The sequence below is a fragment of the Myotis nattereri genome (genome assembly GCF_964212035.1).
Source record: "Myotis nattereri genome assembly, chromosome: 3".
NCBI classification, from domain to species: Eukaryota; Metazoa; Chordata; class Mammalia; order Chiroptera; family Vespertilionidae; genus Myotis; species Myotis nattereri.
The window spans coordinates 110,822,738-110,850,456 of NC_138077.1; the positions used below are offsets into that span (position 1 = coordinate 110,822,738).

Sequence of the window (27,719 nt, forward strand, 5' to 3'; positions counted from 1 at the left end):
AAATGTAAAGCAGTACAGGAGAGGAGAAAACAGGATGAAATAGAGAAGTGAGGAAGAAAAGGGTGGGGAAAAAGAAAAAAAAACAAGATAAAATAAAATAATGATAAAATATAGAATGAAGAAAAATAATACAAAGAAAATAAAAGATAAAACAACAAGTAAAGGAAAAAAATTTAAATAAAAGAAAAAAAATAAAATAGTGAAGTGTCGTTCGCTTCAGCCGAGTTTTAATGCCCCAGGTGGGCTGGTTTTATTTGTTAATAAAACATGAAGTGGATTTAACAAATAGAAGAGTGAGACCCCACTCTTCTGTTTTGTCTGGCATTTCTCAGTTTCCTGTTAGGTAGTCAGCACTCTGTTGAAGTTCCAAGTGATCCACTGCTTCTCTTTGTCTATCTCCACAGCCTTGGCTACAAGTTGGCAGGACCAATCTGCCCGCTTTGCCTGTCTGCCTGCTGTCAGTCTTAATAACTCACCACATGATCTCACTCATTTGTGGAATATAGAGAACAGCAAAGACTGATGAACAGGGACAGATCCAAAAACAGAGAAACAGTGATCAGACTATCAATCCCCAGAAGGAATGTAGGGGAGGGTAGGGGTAAGCGGAAGAGATCAACCAAAGGACTTGTATGCATGCATATAAGCCAAACCAATGGACATGGACAACAGGGGGATGAGAGCATGAGTGGGGGAGGGGAGGTTAGGGGTTAATGGGGGATGAAGACACATTTGTAATACCTTAACCAATAAATTTAAAAAAAATTGTCTGTTTCTGACAAGAGCTTTAATTGGCGGTGTTTCCGTATTGTTTTTGGGGTCTGAATGGTCCCTCCTCAACCCAGTCCCCAAGAGTTCCCTGGGGCTATTCAGAGTCTTTATTTTCTCTGCAAAGCTCATGGCTGAGTGCAGCAGCACTACCTGCCTGAGGCTGCTGGGAGGAGCTGGCTCTTCAGGAGAAAAATGGCTGCTTAGGTTTGGAGGGTCCCAAATGTCTCAGTGCCAGATTCCTGGTCACCTCTCCCTGTCTGCTCCCTTTCACAGCCACTCCCCAGCCTCCACAAAACTGCACCTCCACCATCACTGCAGCCTCAATGAGTGTTTGTAATTGAAAGGTTCCATGAACTGGATTTAACAAATAAAAGCAAGGACAAAACAGAGGCAAAACAACCATGCAGCTGCGAGTTTCTCTCCCCACGAGCACCACGCAGCTCAGGTACCTCTTCATGCTGCCTTTCTGGGCACAGCCTCTCACGGCTCTGGACCTAGATCTAGATTCCCCAGCCGCCAGAAGCCCTGTGGACCTCCCTTCCACAATCAGGTGTTACGCCTGTCCCCAAGGGATGCAGACGTGGTGCAGCGCAGGTTCCTTCTGACCCTCTCATTCCAGGTGGCCGCATGTCTCTCTTCAGCCCACATCCCCATCCTACCATTCTCCAGGCATCCTCTGCCCTTTCCAGCTATTGATTGTCTCGTCAGTTATGTCTAATTCACCAATTCCGGGTGGATGTTATTCGATTTACTTGTTCCATCTATCTGCTCTGTGACAAGGTGTAGGACACAGCTGCCTATTAGGCTGCCATTTTGAATCCTGCTCCTCAGAGTGTTATGTCTTTTATTTTTATCTGATTGTATTCTTCATAAAACAATATGGATTCATCATCTAGAAGTTCTGCCTTTTTTGTTAAGCTTAATCTTGAGTAATTTATAGCCATTTATTACCAATAGGGAAGAATACGTGTATTTTTAGGGGCTGATTACTTAAGAAAAGCTATTTATTTCTATTTACCTTCTATCTAGTTATTTAACAGTATTCTAGTATTAAATTTAGGTGTTTGTGCTTAATTTACGTGGGTTTTCTAAGTATAAAATCACAGTGCAAATGAGATTATGGTAACTCTTATATTAATTATATACCAACTAGAGGCCCGATGCATGAATTCATGCACAGGTGGGGTGCCTCAGGGTGGCTGTGGGGATCAGGTCCCAGTTTGCACCCCCAGCCTGGCAGTCCTGCAGCCCCACCTGGCACCCTGCCAAGGCTTGGCACTCTACCGAGGCCTGGCACTGTCCCCTCACCTGCTCTACCATCCCACCTGTAGGGCGATTAATCAGAGCTAGGCCTCCACCCAGCTCCCTCAGCACCTGGGATTCGGGAAGCAGCCCCGCTCCCTGCACCACCACTGGTCACTGTCTACAGATCGATCAGCAGGGCAATTGGGCTCCCACTTGCACCCGCCTTGGCCTGCTTCATTATCCTCCCATGGTCCGGCTCTCATTAGGGCCCATTGGGGCCAGCAGCGCCTCCACTGCTGCCCACTGCCAGCACTGTGTTGCCAATGCCCGCCATGTTCCGCTCAGCCCCCTGGTGGTCAGCGCACATCATAGCGAGAGGTCGAACTCCTGGTCTCTTGGTCGAATTACCACCTGAGTGGACAATTTGCATATTATGTTTTTATTATATAAAATAGACTTGGTTTTTTTCAGCCTACTTATACTGCAAAATTATAATGATGATGACAATAGTGAGAATACCTATCAAGTTGATGATTTCACAGTAGCAAATATTCCATAATTTAGAAAAATATTACTTTTAAAATATTTCATAATTTAAAAAGACATTTCTATTGTTTTTCATGTCATTTTCCTTTTCCTACTTTGCCTAGAGCAAGAATCAACATACCTTTTTTCTGTATAGGGCCATGTAGACAATATTTAAGGTTTTGTAAGACATATGGCTATTGCCACAGCTACTCATTCTACCATTGTAGCATGAAAGCAGTCATAGACAATATATGAATGAATGGACATATTTGTCTGCTAATAAAACTTTATTTAAAAACACAAGGAAAGAAGATTTGTCCCACTGACCATTATTTGCTGACTCCCAACTGAGATTTTTATTAGGAATTGAAACTTAACTTTTTAAAAGGAAGAATATTATAGTGGTCAAGAGTTCAGACTTTGAAGATAGAATGCCTGGGTTTGAAACCCATCTCCACAATTTCTTATCTGTGTAATGTTGGATAAAGTACTTAACCTTTCTTTTTCAATTGTTTTGTGAAATTTTCAACTAATAATAATAAATACTTTGCAAGATTATTTTGAGCATTAAATTACCTGTCAATCATAAAGTCTTTGTATGTCATGCATATGTTAAATGTTATATAAATCCTTAATTAGTAAATAATAAAATATCTTTTCAGCAGCCAGTGATATGAGCATTTGTTTTGAATTGCATCAATTTTCTAGTATTTTATACTTTATACAGTATATTGTTTTGATGCTAATCTAGGTATATGTGCTAGTGCCATATTTGGGTTTGTTTTGGGGGGTTGCATTGTATTTACATTATAGGTGAATCTACACTATTCTTTTAAAAATACCTTTAACATTGGGGAGGTCAATCAGGGAAAATGGAGAATATGTACTAGTAAAACTTTAGACAATAAATAAAAAGAATATTTTTAACAATTATTGTTAAACTAGAGGCCCGGTGCATGAAATTTGTGAATGGGTAGGGTCTGTAGGTCTGGCTGGCGATCAGGGCCGATCTGTGGAGTGACCAGAAGGGCAACCGGGTGGAGGGGCCCTGCTGGCACCCACCTTGGCTGGCCTGGGGCCTTGCAGGCTGGGGGCAACTCCTGTGTTAAGCATCTGCCCCCTGGTGGTAAGTGTGTGTCATAGCAACCAGTCATTCCCCTAGTCATTCTGCAGTTCAGTCGGTTTGCATATTAGGCTTTTATTATATAAGACTAGAGGCTGGTGCACAAAAATTTGTGCCCTCGGGGGTAGGGGGTCCCTCAGCCCGGCCTATGCCCTTTCACAGTTTGGGATCCCTCGGGGGTGACCACTTGCTAGCTTAGGCCTGCTCCCTGGGGGATTGGGCCTAAAATGGAAATCAGACATCCCTCTGGCAGCCCAGCAGCCCTCGGGGGATGCCCACTTGCGAGCAAGGAGCAGACCTAAGCTGCAGTCAGACACCCTTAGCGCTGCTGAGGAGGCAGAAGAGGCTCCCACCACCACTGCTATACTGGCAGCCATCAGCCTGGCTTGTGGCTGAGCAGAGCTCCCCTCTGTGAGAGCGTACTGACCACCAGAGGGCAGCTCATGCATTGAGCGTCTGCCCCCTGGTTGTCAGTGTGTGTCATAGTGACCAGTCATTCCCAGTCTTTCTGCTGTTAGGGTCAGTTTGCATATTACCCTTTTACTATATAAGATAGACGCCTGGTGTACAGGTGGGGGCGTCTGGTTTGCCCTGAAGGATGTCCCGGATCAGGGTGGGGGTCCTGCTTGGGTGCCTGGCCAGCCTGGATGAGGGGATGATGGCTGCTTGCAGCTGGTCACACTCCCTTCAGTGTGGGGGTCCCCACTGGGGTGCCTGCCCAGTCTGGGTGAGGGGCTGAGGGCCGTTTTCAGGCTGGCGGGTGACTAAAGCAACCAACCTCTCCTTTTTTTCTTTTTTTTTTATTCTGGGATTTATTTACCTTCTATGGCTGTCACTGGAGCTGAGAGCCAGCTTTAGCTCTGAGGCTCGGCTACAGCTCTGAGACCTCAGCTGCTGAAAGCAGGTATCTGGGTTTGTTTGGCTTCTATAATTGCAACAGTGTTTCTTAGAGTGCAGCTCAGAGGCCGGCAGCAGCAGGCAGGGAGCGTTGGGGTCCTCTGTCATTGAAGCAAGCAAGCCTCATTTTCGCTTCAAGCTGACTGGCTGCTGGCCGCCTTTCTTGGCTGGCAGTTAATTTGCATATCGCCTTGATTAGCCAATGGGAAGTGTGTTGGAGGTATGGTTAATTACCATATTTGTCTATTATTAGATAGGATTATTGGTATTAAGTTTATGTATTTATACATTTAATTCAAATATAATATACCATAATGGTGTCCACACTACTGATACAAAATGTATGGTGGCCCTAGTTCCCATACCTAACAATTTTCCGACTTCCTGGACATAAAATGGATGTCCTACAACTCAATTCAATTTTGACACTAATACTACTCGGAGTTGATGCAAACCCCACAGGTTACAGGCTTGGTCCCACTGATTGCCCCCCTTTCCAGATGCTAATCACAAGTCCTAGACATTGTGCACTTCTGACTTAGCTATAAGTCTAGAGTTCCTGTGACCCCCATATCAGATTCAATAATTTGCTAGAATAGATGGCAGAGCTCAAAACTATAATTCACTCATGTTTACAGGTTTTTATAAAGGATATTATAAGTATGCAGATGAACAGCAAGATGGAGAAATATATAGGGTGAGGTCTGGAAACATCCTGAGTTCAGGAGCTTATGTCCCGTGGCGTTGGGGTGCACCACCCTTCCAGAACATAGATACATTCACCAATATGGAAGCTTTCCAAACCCTATCATCTAGAGCTTTTATATAGGTTTCATTACATAGGCATGAATAATTAGATCATTGGTCATTGTTGATTAGGTCAATCTCTAAGCCCCTGTCTCCTCCCCACTGGTCAAGGAAGGGGTCAAAGTGTCAAGTCTCTAATCATTGCTTGAACTATCTGGTGACCAGCCCCCATCCTGAAGCTATCAAGGGCCTGTAGCCACCAGTCATTTCATTACCCTCAAAAGATTCTCAGAGAATCCACAAGTTTTAGGATCTGTGTGCCAGGAAACTGAGAAAGACCAAATATAACAAAAGGCTCTCCTATAATTCTTATCTCAAAAAGTTATAAGTGTTTTAGAGCTTTATCTCAGGAACCAAAAACAAAAACTAAAAATATATTTCTTGCCCTAACCAGTTTTGCTCAGTGGATAGAGCATCGGCCTGCGGACTGAAGGGTCCCAGGTTTGATTCCGGTCAAGGGCATGTACCTTGGTTGCGGGCATATCCCCAGTGGGGAGTGTGCAGGAGGCAGCTGGTCGATGTTTCTCTCTCATCGATGTTTCTAACTCTCTATCCCTCTCCCTTCCTCTCTGTAAAAAATCAATAAAATATATTTAAAAATAAAAATAAAAATATATTTTTTATTGTGACACAAATATGAATTTACTATTTCAAGGTGGAAATAACTTTATTATATGGATTTTCTGTTTTTAAAAGGTTAACTAGAACTTAGTTTAAGATTACCTAGTTCTGATATCTTTTCAGTTGTCACTATTCATATTTCTTATTCTTCCCATCAAAAAAACCCTCTGTTTTTTTACTTTTTTGCATGATTATTGGTAAAGTTTGAAATTTCTTGCTATAGGAATAAAAAAGGGAAATATTAATATCTGTTAAATCTAGTGCAGCATTATTGTGTCTCATAAGTTATCCTCTGTATTGTTCATTTTCAAAATTAAAAATAAACTTAAAAAACAAAATAAGATTACTTTACAAGCTACAAATATTTAGATTACAGCTATTAGCAGATAAAACACTAAAGGGTGCACAAGATTTAGTCTGTTTTCCCAAAACAGTGTTGTATAACATAAAACCCCTAAAGATCAGTGGCTTAAAACAACAGGCATTTGCTATCATGCTTGTGAGTCTGCAGGTCAATTGTGTCTCAGTGGATACACATAGGCTCAGCTAGATGGCACTGATTTAGGCTTGAAGTTGGCCTCGGGCCTGCTCCAAGTATGCTCATTCTAGAGCTCTAGCAAGAACTACATGATTTTATGGTGGCTGATCACTGGAGAGCAAGAGCCAGGCCAAACCGCTTAGCCATGTTTAAGGTCTCTGCTCACTGTCATATACACTAACATTCCATTGGTCAAACAAGTCACATGGCCAACCCTAAGTATCAATGTTCAGAGAAGAATACTGGGCCTACAGTGGGAGGGGTGGATGAATATTGATGAACAGCAACCCATGCTATCACAGTTTTCATATTAAAAGCATATTTCAGGTTTAAGAACTTAAGCGCACACACCGGAATGAAATGAGTCAACTGTTTTTAGTTTCCCCACATTTATTTAGAACAGTGGTTCTCAACCTTGGCTGCACATTAGAATCACCTGGGAATCCTCCAGAATGAGGCCCAGAAATCAGGATTTTAAAAAGATTTCCAGGTGACACTAATAAAAAAAAAAATAACTTCAGAGCTTTTTTTCATACACCTTTCCTATTTTGTTGTTCCCTCACTCGCATGTTGTCCAGTCTTACCTGAACCTGTGGCATCCCTTTAAGTTACTTATTACATACTTTCCTTCACTCAACCTGTGGCATCCCTTTAAGTTACTTATTACATACTTTCCTTCACTCAAAACTGCCAGTCCCCTTTCCCAGGCCCTTAGCACTTTTTGTTTGTCTACTGACATTGAGTGGTAATGTTCTTCCCATCACAGGTAATCACTCAGCCTATGTAAACTCTGTGCTTGTCTTAAAGCAGATGTCACATGGGGTTTAGTTTGCTACCCTCCTGATAGCTTCAGAAATGTAATCTAAGAAACATTTCATGTTTGTATCTTTTCCTGCTTAAATTTTGTTTTAGATCACTTCAAAGGATTTAGTACTGTGTCTTAATGTACAATATAAAATGTTACATATTTCAGTGAAACAACTTTCATGTAAGTTTTCTATAGCAAAGAAACAATTTTTTTTGATGTATCTATAGGCACAGGAATTTATATGCATCTAATGAGTGATATAAAATATTGCATGTAAATTTAATAAAATACTTGTTTCATTTTATTCCAAATTTGAAAGTTGATTTAGTATTTTCTAGAATTTTTTAAGACTGTCATTTTTTTCAATTTAGATCAAATCTCTTAATGAAGAAAATGTGATTGGCAAGATTTCCAAGAAGTGGACTGGTTTTGTGAGAGAAGCATGTACAGATTACAGTGACTTTGACATCCAGTTCCCTTTAGACCTTGACGTGAAAATGAAAGCTGTGATGCTTGGTGCGTGTTTCCTCATTGTAAGTCTATTCTTGGTAATCTTGGGTATTTTTTAAATATCACTCTGAAAGATTCAGTAAAGTGTATCTTTTTAAATGAACTGCTTAAACTTATAGGTTTTATTCAAAGGGTGCCCCATTTAATCCTAGCTCTGAAATTCCATTTTCTCCTGATGGTCTGGATTCACAGGTGACTAGTTCCTCTGGAAATTCTATAGTTTCACATGGCAATAGAAGAGGCTCTGGTCTTTGGGGCTTCTATTTAAAAATCAAAATAGGTGCACTCAGATATGGACTAAGGTGGAGTAGAACCCATTGAAATGGGGAGATTTCACCCTGGTTCGTTATTAAATTAAATGCTCTACTATTTAAGTGAAAACTGCTTAAAAGTGCATCCAATCCGGCCATCAGATGGAACTGCCAGTTGACACACATGGGATAAAGCAGTGATTCTACACTTGTCTTCCATGACTTAGGGAAAATTTAAAAACCTCAAGTACCAAATCAGACCCCCATTCTATTAAGTCAGAAGCTCACACATTTGTTGTTTTGCTCCGAAGGTGATTCAATATGCAGTCAAAATCAAGGACACCTGGGAGAGAGCAACAGTTCTCAAACTTAGCTGCACAATAAAAACACCTGGGTAGCTTTTTAAACTCCCTGTATCAAGACTGCACCCAAATAGTGAATCAAAATCTCTGGAGATGGGACCAAGCTTTAAGCTGTTAACCTTTCAGACCTCACAAACCTCGCGGACTACTGGTTGGCACCACTGGTTTAATCACTCAAGCATGGTTTGGAACCACTAAATGAATATCTGAAATATTTATTTGGGGATGCACTCAGAAAAAAAGATAAAACATGAGAGAATTTACAACAAAAGGATCCAGTTCCTTCAACAAATAAATGTCAGGAAAATAAAAAGATAAAAATAAAATTCAGCCTAGTAAAATTTGTTGACCATGTTTGCATATTGATTTGAATAAATCAATTTAAAAAACATTTACAATGCATTTAGGGAAATTTGAACCTTGGCGATTTAATGATAATGAATTAAGGTTGAATTTTTTTGGTTCTTATTTTTAACTTTAAAAGTTTTTAAATTTATTTTTCAAATATAGTTGACATACAATATTATATTAGTTTCAGGTGTACAATATACTTATTAGACATTTATATACTTAACTAGAGGCCTGTTGCACGAAGAGATTTGTGCAATAGGCCTTCCCTTCCCTTGGCTGCTGGCACCAGTTTTCCTCTGGCACCCGGGACCCAGGACTTCGCTCCGGCTGGGCTCCGGCCAGAGCCCCCCTCCAGCTGTCAGGCTTCACTGCTCCTCTGATCCTGGGGCCATGAGGCCTCGCTGTTCGGCAGGCTTTGGGGCCGTTTGGCTTGGCTCGACCGCTTGGAGCCTACATATGCAAATTAACCGCCATCTTTGTTGGTGGTTAATTTGCATATCTACATGATTAGCCAATGGGAAGTGTAGCGAAGGTACGGTCAATTACCCTTTTTGTCTTTTATTAGATAGGATGATGTGACTTTCACAATAAGTCTAGTACCCTGCTGGCACCATATATATTTATTAGAATATTATTGTCTATATTACCTATACTGTACTCTACATGTCCATGACCATTTGTATAACTAGCAATTTGTACTCAATCCCTTTCATGTTTATCGCTCATCCTTCCAACCTCCCCTAAAAATTAAGGTCTTTTTTAAGCTGTGGTGATGACATTGTGGTTGTGTGAAAGCAAAACACCATCCACATATTTGAGGGGCACATATTGAAGTAAACCAGTATAAAATGGTATATCAGGGTTTGTTTTTTTAATAATGGGGTGAGGGCAGGGAGACATAGGGGGTGCAGTAATTGTTGAACCAATATTGGTCATGTTAATCAGTAAAGATTATTCAAAGGGTTGTTGGGACTTTATTATGGTATTCCACCTAATTTGGGATATGCTTAATATTTTCTATTAATCTTAATATAACCAAGGTTCTTTGTAAAAAATTTTCCAATAAGCGTTCATTTCACATAAAAAGTCAAATCTAACCTTGTGGAAACAGTTCAACTAACAGCTGGGTAATGTGAAATATATGATGTGTTTGAGGAAGAGAGTCTTAGATGTTTGGGTTGATGGGAAATGAGACTGGGGTGGTGGTGGGTTTATTAGTAAATTACTAAGGGCTTCCTCTAAAGGGCCTTCAAAGATCAGGCAACTTTTTATAGAGTTGTAATTCATTAAAATTGTTTCATTAAATGTTGATTTTAAGCTAGGTATAATGTAATAATGTAAATCAAATATAAATCTTGGTGTCTGTGTGAGAAATGAATTTGAGAGGTAAAATTGCAATAGTGTAATCGCTAGTAATTGACAATAAGGATAAAATTATTTCTGTTGAAGGTATAAAGGAAAATGATAGATTTAGGAATTGTGAATTCCACAGGGTTTGGCTGAAGCCATCAGGGTAGGGTCTGTATTGATACTAATGAAATAAAATAAGCTGGGAACACAGTGGAAAAATTGGAAGACAAATGAAACTAACACAAACATTCTATCTCTTAAGAAAGCTGTCATTCTTATGACAATTTTTTTAAAATTTTACATGGATCTCTAGTCATAGAAAAAGTTCTGTTAATAGAGAGGGACTAAAAAAGTTGAGTAAGAAAAATTGAAAGAGGAAGATTTCTAGGGAACTAGAAAAAAGGAAATATATTGAAATTACCAGATCATTAAATTAATGCAGATATCAACAAATGAGTAGAATTACAGGATTTAATTGCTAATAAAATAAAGTGTTGACGGTAGAGCTTATATAGCTATGGACTTTTCACAGATTTAATTATTACAGTTAAATTTTCTTATTTAACAGACATATTACTGTTTTCCTCAGAACATTTAGCATTTCTACATCAAATGATTACCTGTTTTGCTGCTGAAAACTCATTTCTGTATTTTTGTTTTTATCTAGGATTTTATGTTTTTTGAAAATAATTCATGTCCTCAAATACTGGGTTCATTCCTGAAAGCAAGATTGTGTTAGTGTTTTAATGAGTATCTAAAAAGTTGAAGTTCTATACTCATTGGGACTGTCTAAAAGAAAAATCAGTGATTTTTTAAAAATAATTATACAATATGTGAATTACTCTGTGATTCCTATAGTCCAGGTATGTGATTTCACTTTTAAATTATATAGTTTATTTTCTGTATTATTGCTTATATAAGATTTATACATTTTCTTTGAATGTCCATTATGTATTCAGGAGAAATGACATAGGATATTTTACCTTTGAACATGAAACTTCTTATGCAAAACTACTTTGAATTATAGTCTAATTTATTTTCCACTTTTATAATAAAAAATAGATTATTACTAATTTATAAAATTATACTTTATTAAATCGTTATAATTTACTTCATTTATAACAAGTAATATTATTTTGCAAATCATGCATATTCAAGAGTTAAATATTTAACAAAATTTTAGTCTCCTTTATAATTATGTTCAAATAATACTTAATATACATATTATCAACAAAATAAAATTCAGAATTTTCACTATATTTAACTTCTTCTATAATCTAATCTGGTATTATAAATAAAATTTTCATACTGACATGACAGTAAGTTACCAATTTTTTATGGTTTTTAGTGGACAAAAACATGATTCTGTTCCAAAGAAGGACACATTTTAAAGACTCACTCTAAAACTGGGGTATTGTTATAATTTTTGAAGTAATTTTTAATATGGAATGATTAGCTCCTACATTCTATCATCCATTGAACATAAAAAACTCTACGTGTTAATAGATATGCATATTCTTTCACAGAGTAAAAACTTCAATAGTAGTCTATTATTACCTATATAATAAAAGCCTAGCAACCATAATGGCAGAATGACCAGAACTACTGCTTGACCAGTCACTATGAGGTGCACTGACCATCTCTTGGTCCCTTTCCCCAGTCGGCAGGCTCCAATTCCTAGATGGCGAACAGGGACCTGGAGGTGGGTGGCGGGGGATGCAGGCGGCGCCAGGCCAAGGCCCCTGCCCTGCCAAGTCGCCCCACACAAAGAGGACAACCCATAGTGGGAGTTGAGACGGTGTGCAGGCAGAACAGCCAACCTCTTCTTCCCTCCCGCTGGCTGGCAGGCTCTAATTGCCCGATGGCAAACAGGGAACCAGAATGGGTGGCGGTGGGTAGCGGGGCCAGCGAGCGGTTGGAATGGTTGACCTCTCAGTCCCTCCTCCTAGCCGTCAGGCTCCGATCACCTGATGGTGTACGGGGAGCCAGGATGGGTGGCAGGGTATGTGGGCTGTGCCAGACCAAGGCCCCGCCCCGCCAGTTGCCCCACTCACAGAGAATGACCTGTGGCAGGGGGTGGGCCAGGAGCAGGCAGGACCGGCCAACCTCTGGTCCCTCTCCCCCAGCCATAAGGCTCCAATAGCCTGTTGGCAAACTGGGAACCTGGGTGGGTGGCAGCAGGGGGCGTGGCTGGATGCCAGCAGCCAGGGAAGATGGCCCTGATCACAGGCTAGGCCTAGGGACTGTACCCACCCACAAACTCCATGCCCTGGACCTCTAGTTTATAATAATCAAATAACTGAAATAAAAAATTGATGACATATTTCATAATATATTTTATTTTTTATTTAATTTATTGGGGTGACACTGGTTAACAAAATAATACAGGATTCAGGTGCAAAATTTCACAACACATAATCTGCTTAAACTATACTGTGTTCAGCACCCCAAATCAAGTCTCATTCCATGACTATTTATTCCCCCTATAACCTTCTTCCACCTCACTCCTTCCCCCCCAGGGGTCCTCAAACTTTTTAAACAGGGGGCCAGTTCACTGTCTCTCAGACCATTGGAGGGCCAGACTATAGTTTAAAAAAAAAAAAAAACTATGAACAAATTCCTATGCACACTGCACATATCTTATTTTGAAGTAAAAAAACAAAACAGGAACAAATACAATATTTGTATTTGCATGTGGCCCGCGGGCCATAGTTTGAGGACCCCTGCCCCAGGAAATCACCAGACTTGTCCTTGTCCATGAGTTTTTTTTCTCTTTTATTTTTCTTTTTTGCTCAATCCCATCCCCTATACCTAGCCCCACAACCTCTTCTCAACAGCTGTCAGACTGCCTTCTATCTATGAGTCTGTTTTTACTGTGCTTGCTAGTTTTTTTTTTTTTTTTTTCATTAGATTCCACCATATGAATGAAATCATATGGTACTTGTCTTTCTCTGACTGGCTTATTTCACTTAGCATAATGCTCTCCAGGTCCATCCATGCTATCACAAAGGGTCAGATTTCCTTTCCATTATATTAATGTACCAACGCTTAAAAAAAGTGTGTGTGTGTGTGTGTGTGTGTGTGTGTGTGTGTGTGTGTTGATTTTAAAGTGACTGGAAGGGAGAGGGAGACAGAAAGAGAGAAACATCAATATGAAAGAGAAACACTGATCAGTTATCTCCCGCAGGCACACCACTGGGGATTCAACCTGAAACCTGGGTATGTGCCCTGAGCAGGAATTGAACTGGTGTCTCTTTGGTGCATAGGACCATGCACAACCAACTGAGACACACCAGCCAGGGTCACAGCTTTTTTAACTATTTATCTACTGATGGACACTTGGGCTGCTTCCAAATCTTGGCTCTTATACATAACACTGCAGTGAACATAGGGGTGGGTATATATTTTTTGAATTAGTGTTTCAGGTTTCTTCGGATATATTCCCAGAAGTGGAATCACTGGGTGATAAGACAGTTCCATTTTTAATTTTTTGAGGTAACTCCACAATGCTTTCCACAGTGGTTATACCAGTCTGCATTCCCACCAACAGTGCACTAGAGTTCCTTTTTCTCCACATCCTTACCAATATTTGTTGTTTGTTGATTTATTGATGACAAGAGGCCCAGAGCACAAAATTCATGCATGGGTAGGGTCCCTAGACATGGCCGGTGATCAGGGCCAATGGAGGACTTCTGGCTGCCGGCCGGGGCCTTCCTTCATTCTGCGCCACCCTCTGGCAGTCAGCGCATGTCATAGCAAGCGATCAGTTGAACTCCCACAGGAACAATTTGCATATTAGGCTTATATATATATTGCTGACAGGTGTGAGGTGATATCTCATTGTGGTTTTATTTTGTATTTCTATTTTTTGTTTTTCCCCCAAAATATTTATGATTGAGAGTATTATAGAGGCTTCCCTCCCTCCCATTGCCCTTCTCCACCAGGTTCCTGCCACACCCCAGGTCTTCACCACCCTATTGTTTGTGTCCACGGGTAATGCATTTATGCATATAAATTCTTTATTTAATTCCTTCCCACCATCCCATCCTCCCTCTGTGATTTATTAATCTATTGCTGTTTACATGCCTCTGGTTCTATTTTATTCATTAGTTTATTTTGTTCATTACATTGCTTGTTCATTTATTTTTATTTTTGTTGTTGTTAATCCTCACCTAAGGATAATTTTCCATTGATTTTTAGAGAAAGTGGAAGGGAGAGGGAGAGACAGAGAAATAGAAACATCTATGTGAAAGAGACACATCAATTGGTTGCCCCCCACACATGCCTGGACCAGGGCGCCCGGGGAATCAAGCCTGCAACCAAGGTATATGTCCTTGACTGGAATTGAACCCAGGACCATTCAGTTTGTGAGCCGACACCTATCCAGGCCTATTTTGATTTATAGATTCAATCATTGATAGATATGTATTTATTGCCATCTTATGGCTCATATTTTTTATCTTCTTTTCCCTCTTCTTAAAAAATACCTTCAATATTTAATGTAATACTGGTTTGGTGGTGATGAACTCCTTTAGCTTTTTCTTGTCTGTGAAGCTCTTTATCTGTCCTTCATTTCTAAATGAGAGCTTTGCTGGGTACAGTAATCTTGGTTCTTTGCTATTCAACACTTTGAATATTTCTTGCCACTCCCTTCTGACCTGGAAAATTTTTGTTGAGAAATCAGCTGCTGGTTGTAAGGTCACTCCCTGTAGGTAACTAACTGTTTTTCTCTTGCTGTGTTTAAGATTTTCTCTTTGTCAGAGATAACTTTTATTAATACACTAGAGGCCTGTTGCATGAAGAGATTCATGTAATAGGCTTTCCTTTACCCTGGCTTCTGGCGCCGGTTTTCCTCCAGCACCCAGCACCCAGGCCTTCGCTCTGGCCGGCCTCCAGCCGGAGCCGGCCTAGGGGCCATGAGACTTTTGCTGCTCTCCCAACCCCGGGACCATCGCTTCTCTGGCCCCTGAGCCGTCAGGCTTCACTCCACCTCTTGGAGCCTATGTATGCAAATTAACCACCATCTTTGTTAGGTTAATTTGCATGCTCTCCTGATTGGCTGGTTAGCATAATGAAGGTATGGTCAATTTATATGTTTGTTTATTATTAGGTAAGATGGCAGCATACTGTGTGTATATCTTTGTATATACTTTGCTTTTGTCACTGAATAATATAGCTTTACATTTATTTCACACAAGTACATAAAAATAAAAATTTCATTATTTTAATGATTAGCTAAAAAAAAAAAAAAAGATTTTCTTTTGTCTTTAGCCCTTGGCATTTTAATTGTGATGTGTCTTAGTGTGGGCTTCTTTGGGTTCCTCTTGTTTGGGACTCTGCTTCCTGGACTTGTAGGTCTATTTCTTTCACTAGGTAGGGGAAGTTTTCTGTCATTATTTCTTCAGATAGATTTTTAATATTTAGCTCTCTCTCTTCTCCTTCTGGCACCCCCATGTTGCAAATGTTGGTATGCTTGAAGTTGTCTAAGAAGTTCCTTACACTATCCTCACTTTTTTTTTTTTTATTCCTTTTTCTTTTTGCTCTTCTAGTTGGGTGTTTTTTACTTCTTCATATTCCTAATCACTGATTTGATTCTTGGTATCCACTATTCTACTGTTGATTCCCTGTAAATTATTCTTCATTTCAGTTAGTATGTCCTTCATTTCTGACTGGTACTTTTTCATGTATTTGATGTTCTGACTTATTTCCTTGAAATTCTCACTAAGTCCCTTGAAGCTCTCATTAAGATCCTTGAGCAACCTTATAAGCATTGTTTTGAACTCTGTATCTAGTAGTAGTTTGCTTGCTTCCATTTCACTTAGTTCTTTGTCTGGAGATTTCTTCTGTTCTTTCATTTGTAACTTGTTTATTTATCTCTGCACTTTGGCTGATTCCTTGGGTTTGCTGAACATCTCCTCTTATGTCTATTGGACATCTGTATATCCTCTTTAGAGATGTATTTTATTAAGGTCCTTTGCTCATTTATTTTCTATATTATTTATTATTATTGATTTCAGAGAGAGAGGAAGGAAGAAGGAGACAGAGATTGAAACATGGATGATCTATTGGCTGCCTCCTACATGCCCCCTACTGAGGATTGAGCCCATAATCGAAGCATGTATCTTCATTGGGAATCAAACCAGTGATGTCTTGCTACATGGGTCAACACTCAACCAACTGAGCACCACCCAGGCATACTCCATTTTTTTTTTTTAATTTTGTTTCCCTTGGTTGAGAAGATATATGAGAAAAAAATGCTACAAAAAAGTCCAAGATTTTAATGCATATGTTTCTTCTAGGATTGTTATGGTTTTGAGTCTAACATTTAAGTCTTTAATCCATTTTGACTTTATTCTTGTGTATGGTGTAAGACAGTGGTCTAGTTTCATTTTTTGCATATATCTGTCCAATTTTTCCAAAACTATTTATTGAATAGACTATTTTTACTCCACTGTACATTCTTTTTTAAAAGTTACTTGCACTGTTTATCACATTACATTATTATTACAGTTATTATTACAATTATTCCAGAAGAAAAGGTAGGAAGGTTTTTTTTTTCTTTTTAAAGAATTGAGGGCAAGCAATGAGGGAGATATGGGTCAGAAAAATTCTATTTCAGAGACATGAAAGGCTTATCTGCATCTCCCACTCTACAATAATCAAAATAATGAACTATTATCTTTTTTAAGTGGGAAAAGGCCTTGTTTACAATAAGCTCACTGCATTTTCTCCTGTGTCTGCATTTGTTACATTTTTTTTAAATTTCTTTATTAGTTAAGGTATTACAAATGTGTCCTCCTCCCCCCACTAACCCCCAACATCCCTCCCCCCCACCGACTCATGCTCTCATCCCCCTGTTGTCCATGTCCATTGGTTTGGCTTATATGCATGCATACAAGTCCTTTGGTTGATCTCTTCCCCTTACCCCCATCCTCCCCTACTTTCCCTCTGGGGATTGATAGTCTGATCACTGTTTCACTGTCTTTGGATCTGTCCCTGTTCATCAGTCTATGTTGTTCTCTATATTCCACAAATGAGTGAGATCATGTGGTATTTATCTTTCTCTGACTGGCTTATTTCACTTAGCATAATGCTCTCCAGTTCCATCCATGCTGTTGCAAATGGCAAGAGTACCTTCTTTTTTACTGCAGCGTAGTATTCCATTCTGTAGATGTACCAAAGTTTTTTAATCCACTCATCTGCTGATGGGCACTAAGGCTGTTTCCTAATCTTAGCTATGGTGAATTGTGCTGCTATGAACATAGAGGTGCATATATCCTTTCTGATTGGTGTTTCTGGCTTCTTGGGATATATTCCTAGAAGTGGGATAGCTGGGTCAAATGGGAGTTCCACTTTTAGTTTTTTGAGGAAACTCCATACTGTTCTCCACAGTGGCTGCACCAGTCTGCATTCCCACCAGCAGTGCACAAGGGTTCCTTTTTCTCCACATCCTCTCCAACACTTGTTATTTGTTGATTTGTTGATGATAGCCATTCTGACAGGGGGAGATGATACTGCATTGTCATTTTGATTTGCATCTCTTGTATAATTAGTGACTTTGAGCAAGTCATAATATGTCTTTTGGCCTTCTGTATGTCCTCTTTAGAAAAGTGTCTATTTAGGTCCGTTGCCCATTTGTTGATTGGACTGTTTATCTTCCTTTTGTTAAGTTGCATGAGTTCCCTGTAAATGTTGGAGATTAAACCCTTATTGGTGATATCATTGGCAAATATGTTCTCCCATGCAGTGGGATTTCTTGTTGTTTTGTTGATGGTTTCCTTTGCTGTGCAAAAGCTTTTTAATTTGAAATAGTTCCATTTGTTTATTTTCTTTTTAGTTTCCATTGCCCTAGGAGCAGTATCAGAGAAGAAATTCCTTTGGCATATGTTTGCGATTTCACTGTCTGTGCATTCCTCTAGTATTTTTATGGTTTCCTGTCTTATGTTTAAGTCCTTTATCCATTTTGAGTTTATTTTTGTGTATGGTGTGAGTTGGTGGTCTAGTTTCATCTTTTTACATGCATCTGTCCAATTTTCCCAACACCATTTATTGAAGAGACTGTTTTGACTCCATTGTATACTCTTGCCTGCTTTGTCGAACATTAATTGGGCGTAGTGGTTTGGGTCAATTTTTGGGTTCTCTATTCTATTCCATTGATCTATATGTCTGTTCTTGTGCCGGTACCAAGCTGTTTTAAGAACAGTGGCTTTGTAATACAGCTTGATATCTGGTATTGAGATCCCACCTACTTTGTTCTTCTTTCTCAGGACTGTTGCAGCTATTCAAGGTTTTTGTTTATTCCAGATAAATTTTTGAAACGTTCATTATAGATCTGTGAAATATGCCATTGGTAATTTATTGGGGATTGCATTGAATCTATAGATTGGTTTGGGTAGTATGGACATTTTGATGATGTTGATTCTACCAACCCATGAACACGGTATGTTCTTCCATCTGTTTATGTCTTCCTCTATCTCTTTTTTCAGTGTCCTGTAGTTTTTTGCATATAAGTCTTTTACATCCTTAGTTTTTATTCCTAGGTATCTTAATTTTTTTGGTGTAATGATAAATGGGATTGATTTTTTAGTCTCTCTTTCTGTAAGTTCACTCTTGGTGTAAAGAAATGCCTTAGATTTCTTGGCATTAATTTTGTATCCTGCTACATTGCCGAATTCATTTATTAAGTCTAATGATTTTTTTGATGGAGTCTTTAGGGTTCTCTATGTACAGTATCATGTCATCTGCAAATAAGGACAGTTTTACTTCTTCTTTTCCAATTTGGATGCCTTTGTTTCCTTCTTCTTGTCTGATCACAATGGCTAGTTCTTCCAGTAGTATGTTGAACAGGAGTGGTGAGAGGGGGCATCTCTGACTTGTTCTTGTTCTTAGGGGAAATTGTTTTAGTTTTGGCCCATTGATTATGATGTTGGCTGTGGGTTTGTCATATATGACTTTTATTGTGTTGAGGTATGATCCTTCTATTCTCACCTTGCTGAGAGTTTTTATCAAGAATCGGGGTTTAATTTTGTTAAATGCTTTTTCTGCGTCAATTGATATGACTATGTGATTTTTATTTCTCAATTTGTTTATGTGATATATCACGTTTATTGATTTTCAGATATTGTACCATCCTTGCATCGCGGGATAAATCCTACTTGGTCATAGTGTATGATCTTTCTGATGTATTGCTGGATCTGATTTGCTAGTATTTTGTTGAGTATTTTGGCGTCTATGTTCATGAGGGATATTGGCCTATAATTCTCTTTCATTGTGTTGTCTTTATCTGGTTTTGGTATTAGGGCAACGCTGGCTTCATAGAATGAGCTTGGAAGTGTTCCTTCTTCTTGAATTTTTTGGAATAGTATGAGGAGGATAGGTTTCAGTTCTTCCTTGAATGTTCGGTAAAATTACCCTGTGAAGCTGTCAGGCCCCGGCTTTTGTTTGCTGGGAGCTTTTTGTTGATGGCTTCAATTTCTTCCATAGTTATTGGCCTATTGAGATTTTTAAAATCTTCCGGATTGAGATTTGGAATATTGTATTTTTCTAGGAATATGTCCATTTCCTCCCGGTTGTCTAGCTTGTTATAGTAGAGTTGTTCATAGTATTTTTTTTAACAATTCCTGGAATTTCTTTGGGGTCTGTTGATATTTTGCCTCTTTCATGTCTGATTTTGTTTATTTGAGTCCTCTATCTTTGCTTCTTGGTGAGTCTGGCTAGAGGTTCATCAATCTTGTTTATCCTCTCAAAGAACCAACTCTTTGTTTCATTGAACTTTTGTATTGTTTTTTTTGGTCTCTATGTCATTTATTTCTGCTCTGATCTTTATTATCTCCTTCTTTGTACTCACTCTGGGCTTTTCTTGTTGCTCTCTTTCTAATTCTTTGAGTTGTAGAGTTAGATGATTTACTACCATTTTTTCTTGTTTTTTTTCAGGTAGGCCTGTAGTACTATAAACTTCCTTCTCAGGACTGCTTTCCTTGTGTCCCATAGAGTTTGGATTGTTGTGCTTTTATTGTCATTAGTTTCCAGGGTGTTTTTCATTTCTTCTTTGATCTCATTGGTAACTCAATCATTATGTAGTAGCATTCTATTCAGCTTCCAAGTGTTTGAATTTTTTGGATTGTTTTTATTGTAGTTTATTTCTAATATTATGCTATTGTGGTCTGAGAAGATGCTTGGTATGATTTCCATCTTCTTTAGCTTGGGGAGACTTTGCTTGTGACCCAATATGTGGTCTATTTTTGAAAATGACCCATGTGCACTTGAGAAGAACGTATATCCCATGGCTTTGGGGAGAAATATTCTGAAGATGTCAATTAAGTCCATCTGATCTAGTGAGTCATTTAGGATTGCTGTTTCTTTGCTGATTTTTTTTTTCTAGAGTATTTATCCAGTGATGCCAGTGGTGTGTTTAAGTCCCCTACTATGATTGTGTTGTTGTTGATCTCTCCCTTGTTATCTTCCAGGAGGTTTTTTATGTATTTGGGTGCTCCTGCATTGGGTGCATATATGTTTATCAGGGTTATATCCTCTTGTTGTATCGATCCCTTTAGTATTATGAAGTGGCCTTCCTTATCTCTTGTTATGGCCTTCTCTTTGAGGTCTTTTTTGCCTGATATAAGTATTGGTACCCCAGGGTTTTTTTTTCTTCCATTTGCCTGAAAGATATTTTTCCATTCCTTCACTTTCAGTTTGTGTGAGTCCCTTGTTCTGTGGTGGGTCTCTTGTAGACAATATATATATAGGTCATGTCTTTTTATCCATTCAGCCGTTCAATGTCTTTTGATTGGAGCAGTTAGTCCATTTACATTTAAAGTTATTATTGAAAGGTACTTGCTTGTAGTCATTTCTATTGTTGTGCCTGTGTTCTTTCTTACCTTTATATTTCTTCTTTTTACAGCATTCCCTTTAGCATTTATTGCATTGCTGGCTTGGTAGTGATAAACTCCCTTAGCCTTTTTTTGTCTGCAAAGATCCTGATTTCCCCTTCAATTTTGATTGATAGTCTTGCTGGGTATAGTATTCTTGGATTCAGACCTTTGCTTTGCAACACTTTGTGTACCTCCTTCCATTCCCTTCTAGCTTGATGTGTTTCTGTTGAGAAATCATTTGATTATATGATGGGGGATCCCTTGTAGGTAAGTCTCTGTCTCTCTCTTGCAGCCTTTAAGATTCTCTCTTTGTTGTGTACATTTGCCATCATTATTATGATGTGTCTTGGTGTTGGTCTTCTGGGGTTCATCTTGCTTGGGACTCTCTGTACTTGTGTAACTTTTTTCTTCCCAATATCTGGGAAGTTTTCTGTCATTAGTTCTTCAAATAGATTTTCTAATCCTTGCTGCTCTTCTTGTCCTTCTGGCAGCCCTATTATGTGTATGTTACTTTGTTTCATGTTGTCCCAAAGCTCCCTTAGGCTTTCCTCCTGCTTTTTAATTTTTTATCCAGTTGCTATTCAGATTGAGCTGCTTTCTCTACCTTATCGTCTAACTCACTAATTTGGTCCTCTGCTTCTTCTAGTCTACTGTTGAAACCTTCCATCGTGTTTTTGATTGTAGCTATATCACTTTTCATTTCTTCCTGATTCTAGCATAAGTTGTTGATTTTCTCATCCATCTGGTGAATGAATTGTACAACCATTACTCTGAATTCTTTTTCTGTCATGTTGCATGCTTCAATTTCATTAATTTCCTTTCTTGGCGACTCTTCATTTTCTTTGCTCTGGGGGTTGGGTCGTCTCCCCATTCTGACTATCTCCAGATGGTTCAAACGTCGAGTTGCATCGGCCTGGGCCATATGCAGTGGAAGCTTCACACCACCCTAGTGTCACTGAAGAGCTCTGACACTAAGATGTGTGGTTGTTGTGGGTTGGTGGGAACCAGGCTCGCTCAGAGTCAGCATTACCAGCACTCAATATGGGCTCATGTGCAAACTTAGAATCAGGGACCCTGCCTGCACCATGCTGAAACAGAAACCCCCCTGGAGTGTGTTGAAAATCAGAGCCCCCTAGTGTGCGCCTGGAGTCAGAGTTCCCCAAGAATCCAGTATCAGAGTCTTTGTTGCTTCGCATGGCCTCACATTGAGAATCAGGGTTCCTGTATGCACATGTACCAAGAATTGGAGTCACTGGCTCTTTATGTGAATGCACAGGGAATCAGGAATCCCAGGCGCAGGTTAGAAGAAACACAGAGAAGTCACTGATGCTTGGTGCTGCCTCCTGCTCAAACAATCGGGGTCCCAGGACCCGTGCTGCGGGGAACAAGTTCCTGGTGTTCGTGCGTTAGCTCCCTGGCTAAGGTTCCTGTAGCCCGTGTTGTGCGGGACAAGTTCCTGGTGTTTACGCGTTTCCAGGCTAAAGTTCCTGTAGCAGCACTAAGGCCTGGCAAGCGGTGGGTCTATCAGTTACTATGGCGCTGCCTGTGAGCCTGCAGGGAGGAGGGTGGGCTCTGTTACTCACAGAGATCTGCCGGGGGATGTCTGGATTCTTGTTGTCCGTGGGTCTGTAGCTGTGGTCACAGGTCTTTGTCCCCAGTGGCTGCAGGGTCCTGGTTTGCATCTGAGACCAGACTGGGTGGTTCTGAGGCCAGGATCCTAGTATTAAGCAGCTCTGTTTCTCAAGATGGCATGATCTCTGTGCCCACGCTGGCCTCCCAGGAGTGTCCAAGCTTGGAGCGGGGCTCCACTGTCTAAGACTGCCTGGTTTAGCAGCCCCTTAGAAGACCTGAAGAATCTAACTGTCCCTAGCTCATACACACACACACCACACATGTCCACACACTCCTCTATCACTCCCTCGCGCTCTCACACTCTCTCCCTCCCTACCTTCCTGCCGGTCGCCATCTTCTCCAGTGTACATTTTAGCCTTTTGTATCAAATATTAATTGACCATAGAGGCATTGGTTTATTTTTGGGCTCTCTATTCTGTCCCATTGATTTATATGTCTGTTTTTATGCCAGAACTATCCTGTTTTGATTACTTAGGCCTTGTATTATAGCTTGATATCAGGTAGCATGATTCCTCCAACTTTATTCTTCTTTCTCAAGATCACTGTTGCTATTCAGGGTCTTTTGTGTTCCATAAATTTTTAGAATATTTGTTCTAGTTCTGTGAAATATGCCATCGGTAGCTTTGGCTAGATTGCTTTGGTTAGTAAGGACATTTTAATGATATTAATTCTTCCTATTCATGAAAACAGTATGTGCTTCCAGTTATTTGTATCATTTTCAGTTTCTTTCTTCAGTGTCTTATAATTTTCTGAGTACAGGTCTTCTACATCCTTTGTTAAATTTATTCCTAGGTATTTTATTATTTTTGGAGCAATTATGAATAGGATCATTATCTTAGTTTTCCTTTCTGATAGTTCATTGTTGTATAGAAATGCAACTTATTTTGGGATATTTATTTTGTATCCAGCTACTTTACTGAATTCATTCATCAGTTCTAGTAATTTTGGGGAAGAATCTTTAGGGTATTCTACATACAGTATCATGTCATCTTCAAATAATGATAGTTTTATTTCTTCCTTTCCAATTTGGATGCTTTTATTTCTTCTTCTTGCCTGATTGCTGAGGCTAGAACTTCCAGTAGTATGTTGAATAAGAGTGATGAAAACAAGTAGTGTGGTGAAGGCCTGGGGTGGGCCAGGGCCTGGGAGGAGGAGTCCTAAGGGGGGTGGGTATTGAGGGACATCTGTAATGCTGTCAACAATAAAATATAGTAAAATACTTTACAAAGTTAAAAAAAAAAAAAGTGGTGAAACCAGACATCCCTGTCTTGTTCTCCATCTTGTATTTTTTGATTGAAAAAAAAAATGAACAATCAATTCAGGTGGTGTTATGAACCCTGCATATTTACCCCCTTTTCCCTTTCAAACTTTCTTTAAAAGAGAAAAACTTGTGATACCACTTAGTAAAACCAATACCAGTTCTACCTATTAAAAATTAAAGGAAATTTTGTAATCTATTTTGTGTGGAAGATTGCATTAAGAGAGAAGTCCAACCCACAATTTCCCTCATGCAAAGGAAAAGTGTGCTTAGAAAATCAGAGCCTTGGGGAGAGATTCCCTTTCATCTTTAGCAGAACTCCACTAATAGGCACCACTCTTAATGGTAAACATCAGCAACAACAACATACAACCAACACCACTAGCTCCTAATGTTGAGAACATTGGGATGTCAGGGGCGCTATAGGAAAAGCTAAGTCTAATTAGTCAAATAATTCACCAGATGACAAACGCCAATGAAAAGTTACCATGCACTCACATTGTGTTTGTAGTTGGTACAGACAAGCATGCCAGGTAAAGTGAGGTCCTTGCATAGCAGGATCCTAGTGGCATTATTTATGCCAGTTGAAGAAGGAGAGGGCTTTCCAGGGTATCTATCTGGTACCACACATACTCAAAATAAGACGAAAGGTATTGAGATTATCTCTGTGACAGCTACATCTTGCTTTCATTCACTCCCTCCTGCCTTCACCCTCTTTGTATTGGATCCAGCAACTCTTATTTAGCAAAATAAAACTGCAACCAATATAAACAGGTGCACCCTTCTTCAACTATGTGAAGAAGATCTGAGCTACATAGTTTCTTCAGAATCCATTTAAGTTCAAATATTCAACAAATCTCATTAAATATTTACAAAGAGAAAAATCCTCAAACATGAGAAATTAGAATTTAAATGAAAAAATTATCATGAATTGCCACAAATGTCTGAAAATTAATAATCTCAATGAGGTTTGAGGGAACATTGCATATTTGTTTCTGGAACAGGCTATTCAGAAAAAGGAATGCTCTGCTGTAATACCATTTTAATGAATTTGAAAAATATTATTACCACATTTCAAATTGTAATGAAGAAAAATTATTGCATAAATTATAAAGATAACACAAGAAAGTAAAATATTTTCAAAATTCTTCCAGAAGTCAGATAAACACAATGTACAGAGAGAAAGGTAATTCTGGATGAACAAATACATCAACTTCAATTTACGCACAGCAGGAATTCCAGAAGCAGAAATCAATGGAGCCAAGAGAATAATAATAAAATAAAAAGTAAGAAAACTTATTTGAAAAAAGTACAGACTACACTCTCTAGGTGAATAGATTTAGCATATATCAGAAAAATTCATTAAAATGCCTATTTATGATTATTTTTTATAAAACAATTACTACATGCCTTCCCTATGCAGACACTGTTAGGCCTTAGTAGAATGGTTTCTACGGCCTAATGTCCATGATTGTCCCCAGACTAGCTCATTTTTTCTTACCTCACCAAAAGTGCTTAATCAATTTAGTACTGTAATCACAGGCATTTAAAAGGACCAAACGATGTGAAACAAAAAAGGTAAATCCTACAACAGTGCTTAATGCCTTGCTCCCATTTTCTACGCCTGCCTTTGAGGGGAGTCTTACCTCAGAATGATGTGACATATAGAGATGTGGTGTCATGGACTCAGAACAGGGGCTCCATTTCCCTGTCTTTTCTACCCTGAAGAGAATAAAGAAAAAGCATATCTCAAATCATTGTCTGCCCACCAAGTCCTAGATCTTGGGTCTAAATACCATTCTCCACTAGAATTGGACTCTCTGGTCATACTCAGAAATGAGTCAGGCACAAGTATAAGATGAATCTCGAAAAACTTATGGAAAAGCCAAGGAGATGTTCAAGGAATAATGGTGGGGTATTAAAGGGGTGAAGATACCAAATTGAAAGGGCTCCCATCAGGAAAATTAAGGAAATATGAGCAGCAAAATATTTATAGGAAGAGATCATTACCTATTGAATAAATTAGGACACCACACATCCCTACTGATAGAAATGCATAAATTAAAAGATTGATGAGTAAAACATACATATAATTTCAAATTACATCCTCACAATATTCTTTTAATTTTAAAGAGGGAAAGAGAAACTTTTTTAAAAAAATATGTTTTTATTAGTTTCAGAGAGAAGGGAAAGGGAGATAGGGAAAGAAACATCAATGATGAGAGATAATCATTGATCGGCTGCCTTCTGCTCGCCCCCTACTGGGGATTCAGGGGCGGGATGCAACCCAGGCATGTGCACTGACTGGGAATTCAACTGTGACTTCCTGGTTCATGGGTGGATGCTCAACCACTGATTCACACCAGCCAGGTGAAAGAGTAACTTTTACAGCAGAGCCTAGTGATCAGGTGATTGAAGTGTTCATCTTCAGTAGTGGGAAAAGTGTAACTGAGTACCATCTGATAGGATGCAGTAAGTCACAGCATCACCAGAATCTTGACACATCCTTTAGGACAGCACTTGGTGAAGTAATGTGTCCCAAGTTTTATTGAAACATAATTAATAAATAATATTTTATTAGATTTAGTATAAATATGATTTTATATCTAAATAATCAAAGTGTAATATGCTAATTAGACCAGAAAACCTTCCAGACTAAGCCACAGCGGCAGGGCTGAGGCAGAGGCAGCTGCCAGCGGGGCAGGGGGCCGAGCCCCTTGCACGAATTTCATACATCAGGCCTCTAGTGTGTATATATTGCAAAAAGTTTATCACAATATTCAATCAACATCTATCACCTCATAACATTACAATTCTTTTCTTTGTGATGAGAACTTTCCAGACTTACTCTGAAAAGTAGGAACTTTCGTATACACAATACGGTATTGTTAACTATACTCACCATGATGTACATTACATCCCGGGACTTATTTGTTTTATAACTTGAAGTTTGTACCATCAGTCCACCTTCGCCTATTTGTTCAATCCCCTAACCATGACCTCTGGAAATCAAAAATCTGTTTTCTTTATCAATGCATAAATTCTATTTTTGTTTAGATTCCACATGAAAGTGAGAGCATATAGTATTTGCCTTTCTCTATCTCATTTAATTTAGCATAATGCACTCAGGGTTCATCCATGTTGTTGCAAATAGTAGGATTGCTTTCTTTTTTATGGCTGAATAATTACACACACACACACACACACACACACACGGTGACGCAAAAGTAAACTTATAGTTGTTCATATGAAAAATAATGTAGTAATAAAAAATAATAAAAGAGTAAACTCTGTGTTTAATATACTCACAGAACTCACAAAGTATAAACCTACTTTTACCCCACCCTGCATACATATAACATTCATACCCATTCATCTGTCCATGGATACTTAGGTTGCTTTCATGTCTTGGCTATTTTAAGTAGCACTGCAATAAACATGGGCATGCCTATATCTTTTCAAGATAATGATGTGTTCCTTTGGATAAATATCCAGAACTGTTTTGTAGTTGTATAAAATACACACATCTAAAAATATGGCTAGTGCCCTGGCTGTTGTTGCTAAGTGGTTAGATCGTTGTTCTGGGGTACCTGGGTTGCAGGTTTGATGCCCAGCTCATTTGGGGAACATGCAGGAAGCAACCAATTGATATGTCTTTTTCACATTGATGTTTCTCCCTCCCACCTTTCCTTCTTTCATTCTACTCTCTCTAAAAATCAATGGAAAAAATACCCTTGGGTAAGGATTAACAAAAAAATGAAAATAATAAAAATCTGGCTAGTATTGTGTACTTACG

General features: G+C 39.0%; 1 protein-coding gene across 1 annotated transcript in view; it reads left to right on the top strand.

Moving 5' to 3' along the window:
• Positions 1-10,901, top strand: part of LOC308515452 (phospholipid scramblase 2-like) — a gene marked incomplete at both ends in the record, with an annotated part of 90,875 nt that extends 79,974 nt beyond the window's left edge. The window contains 2 exons of the mRNA XM_081086032.1: positions 7,710-7,871; positions 10,830-10,901. Of these exons, the coding sequence (XP_080942158.1) occupies positions 7,710-7,871; positions 10,830-10,901 (234 nt within the window). The remainder of the gene's footprint in view (positions 1-7,709; positions 7,872-10,829) is intronic.
• Positions 10,902-27,719: the final 16,818 nt, after the last annotated feature.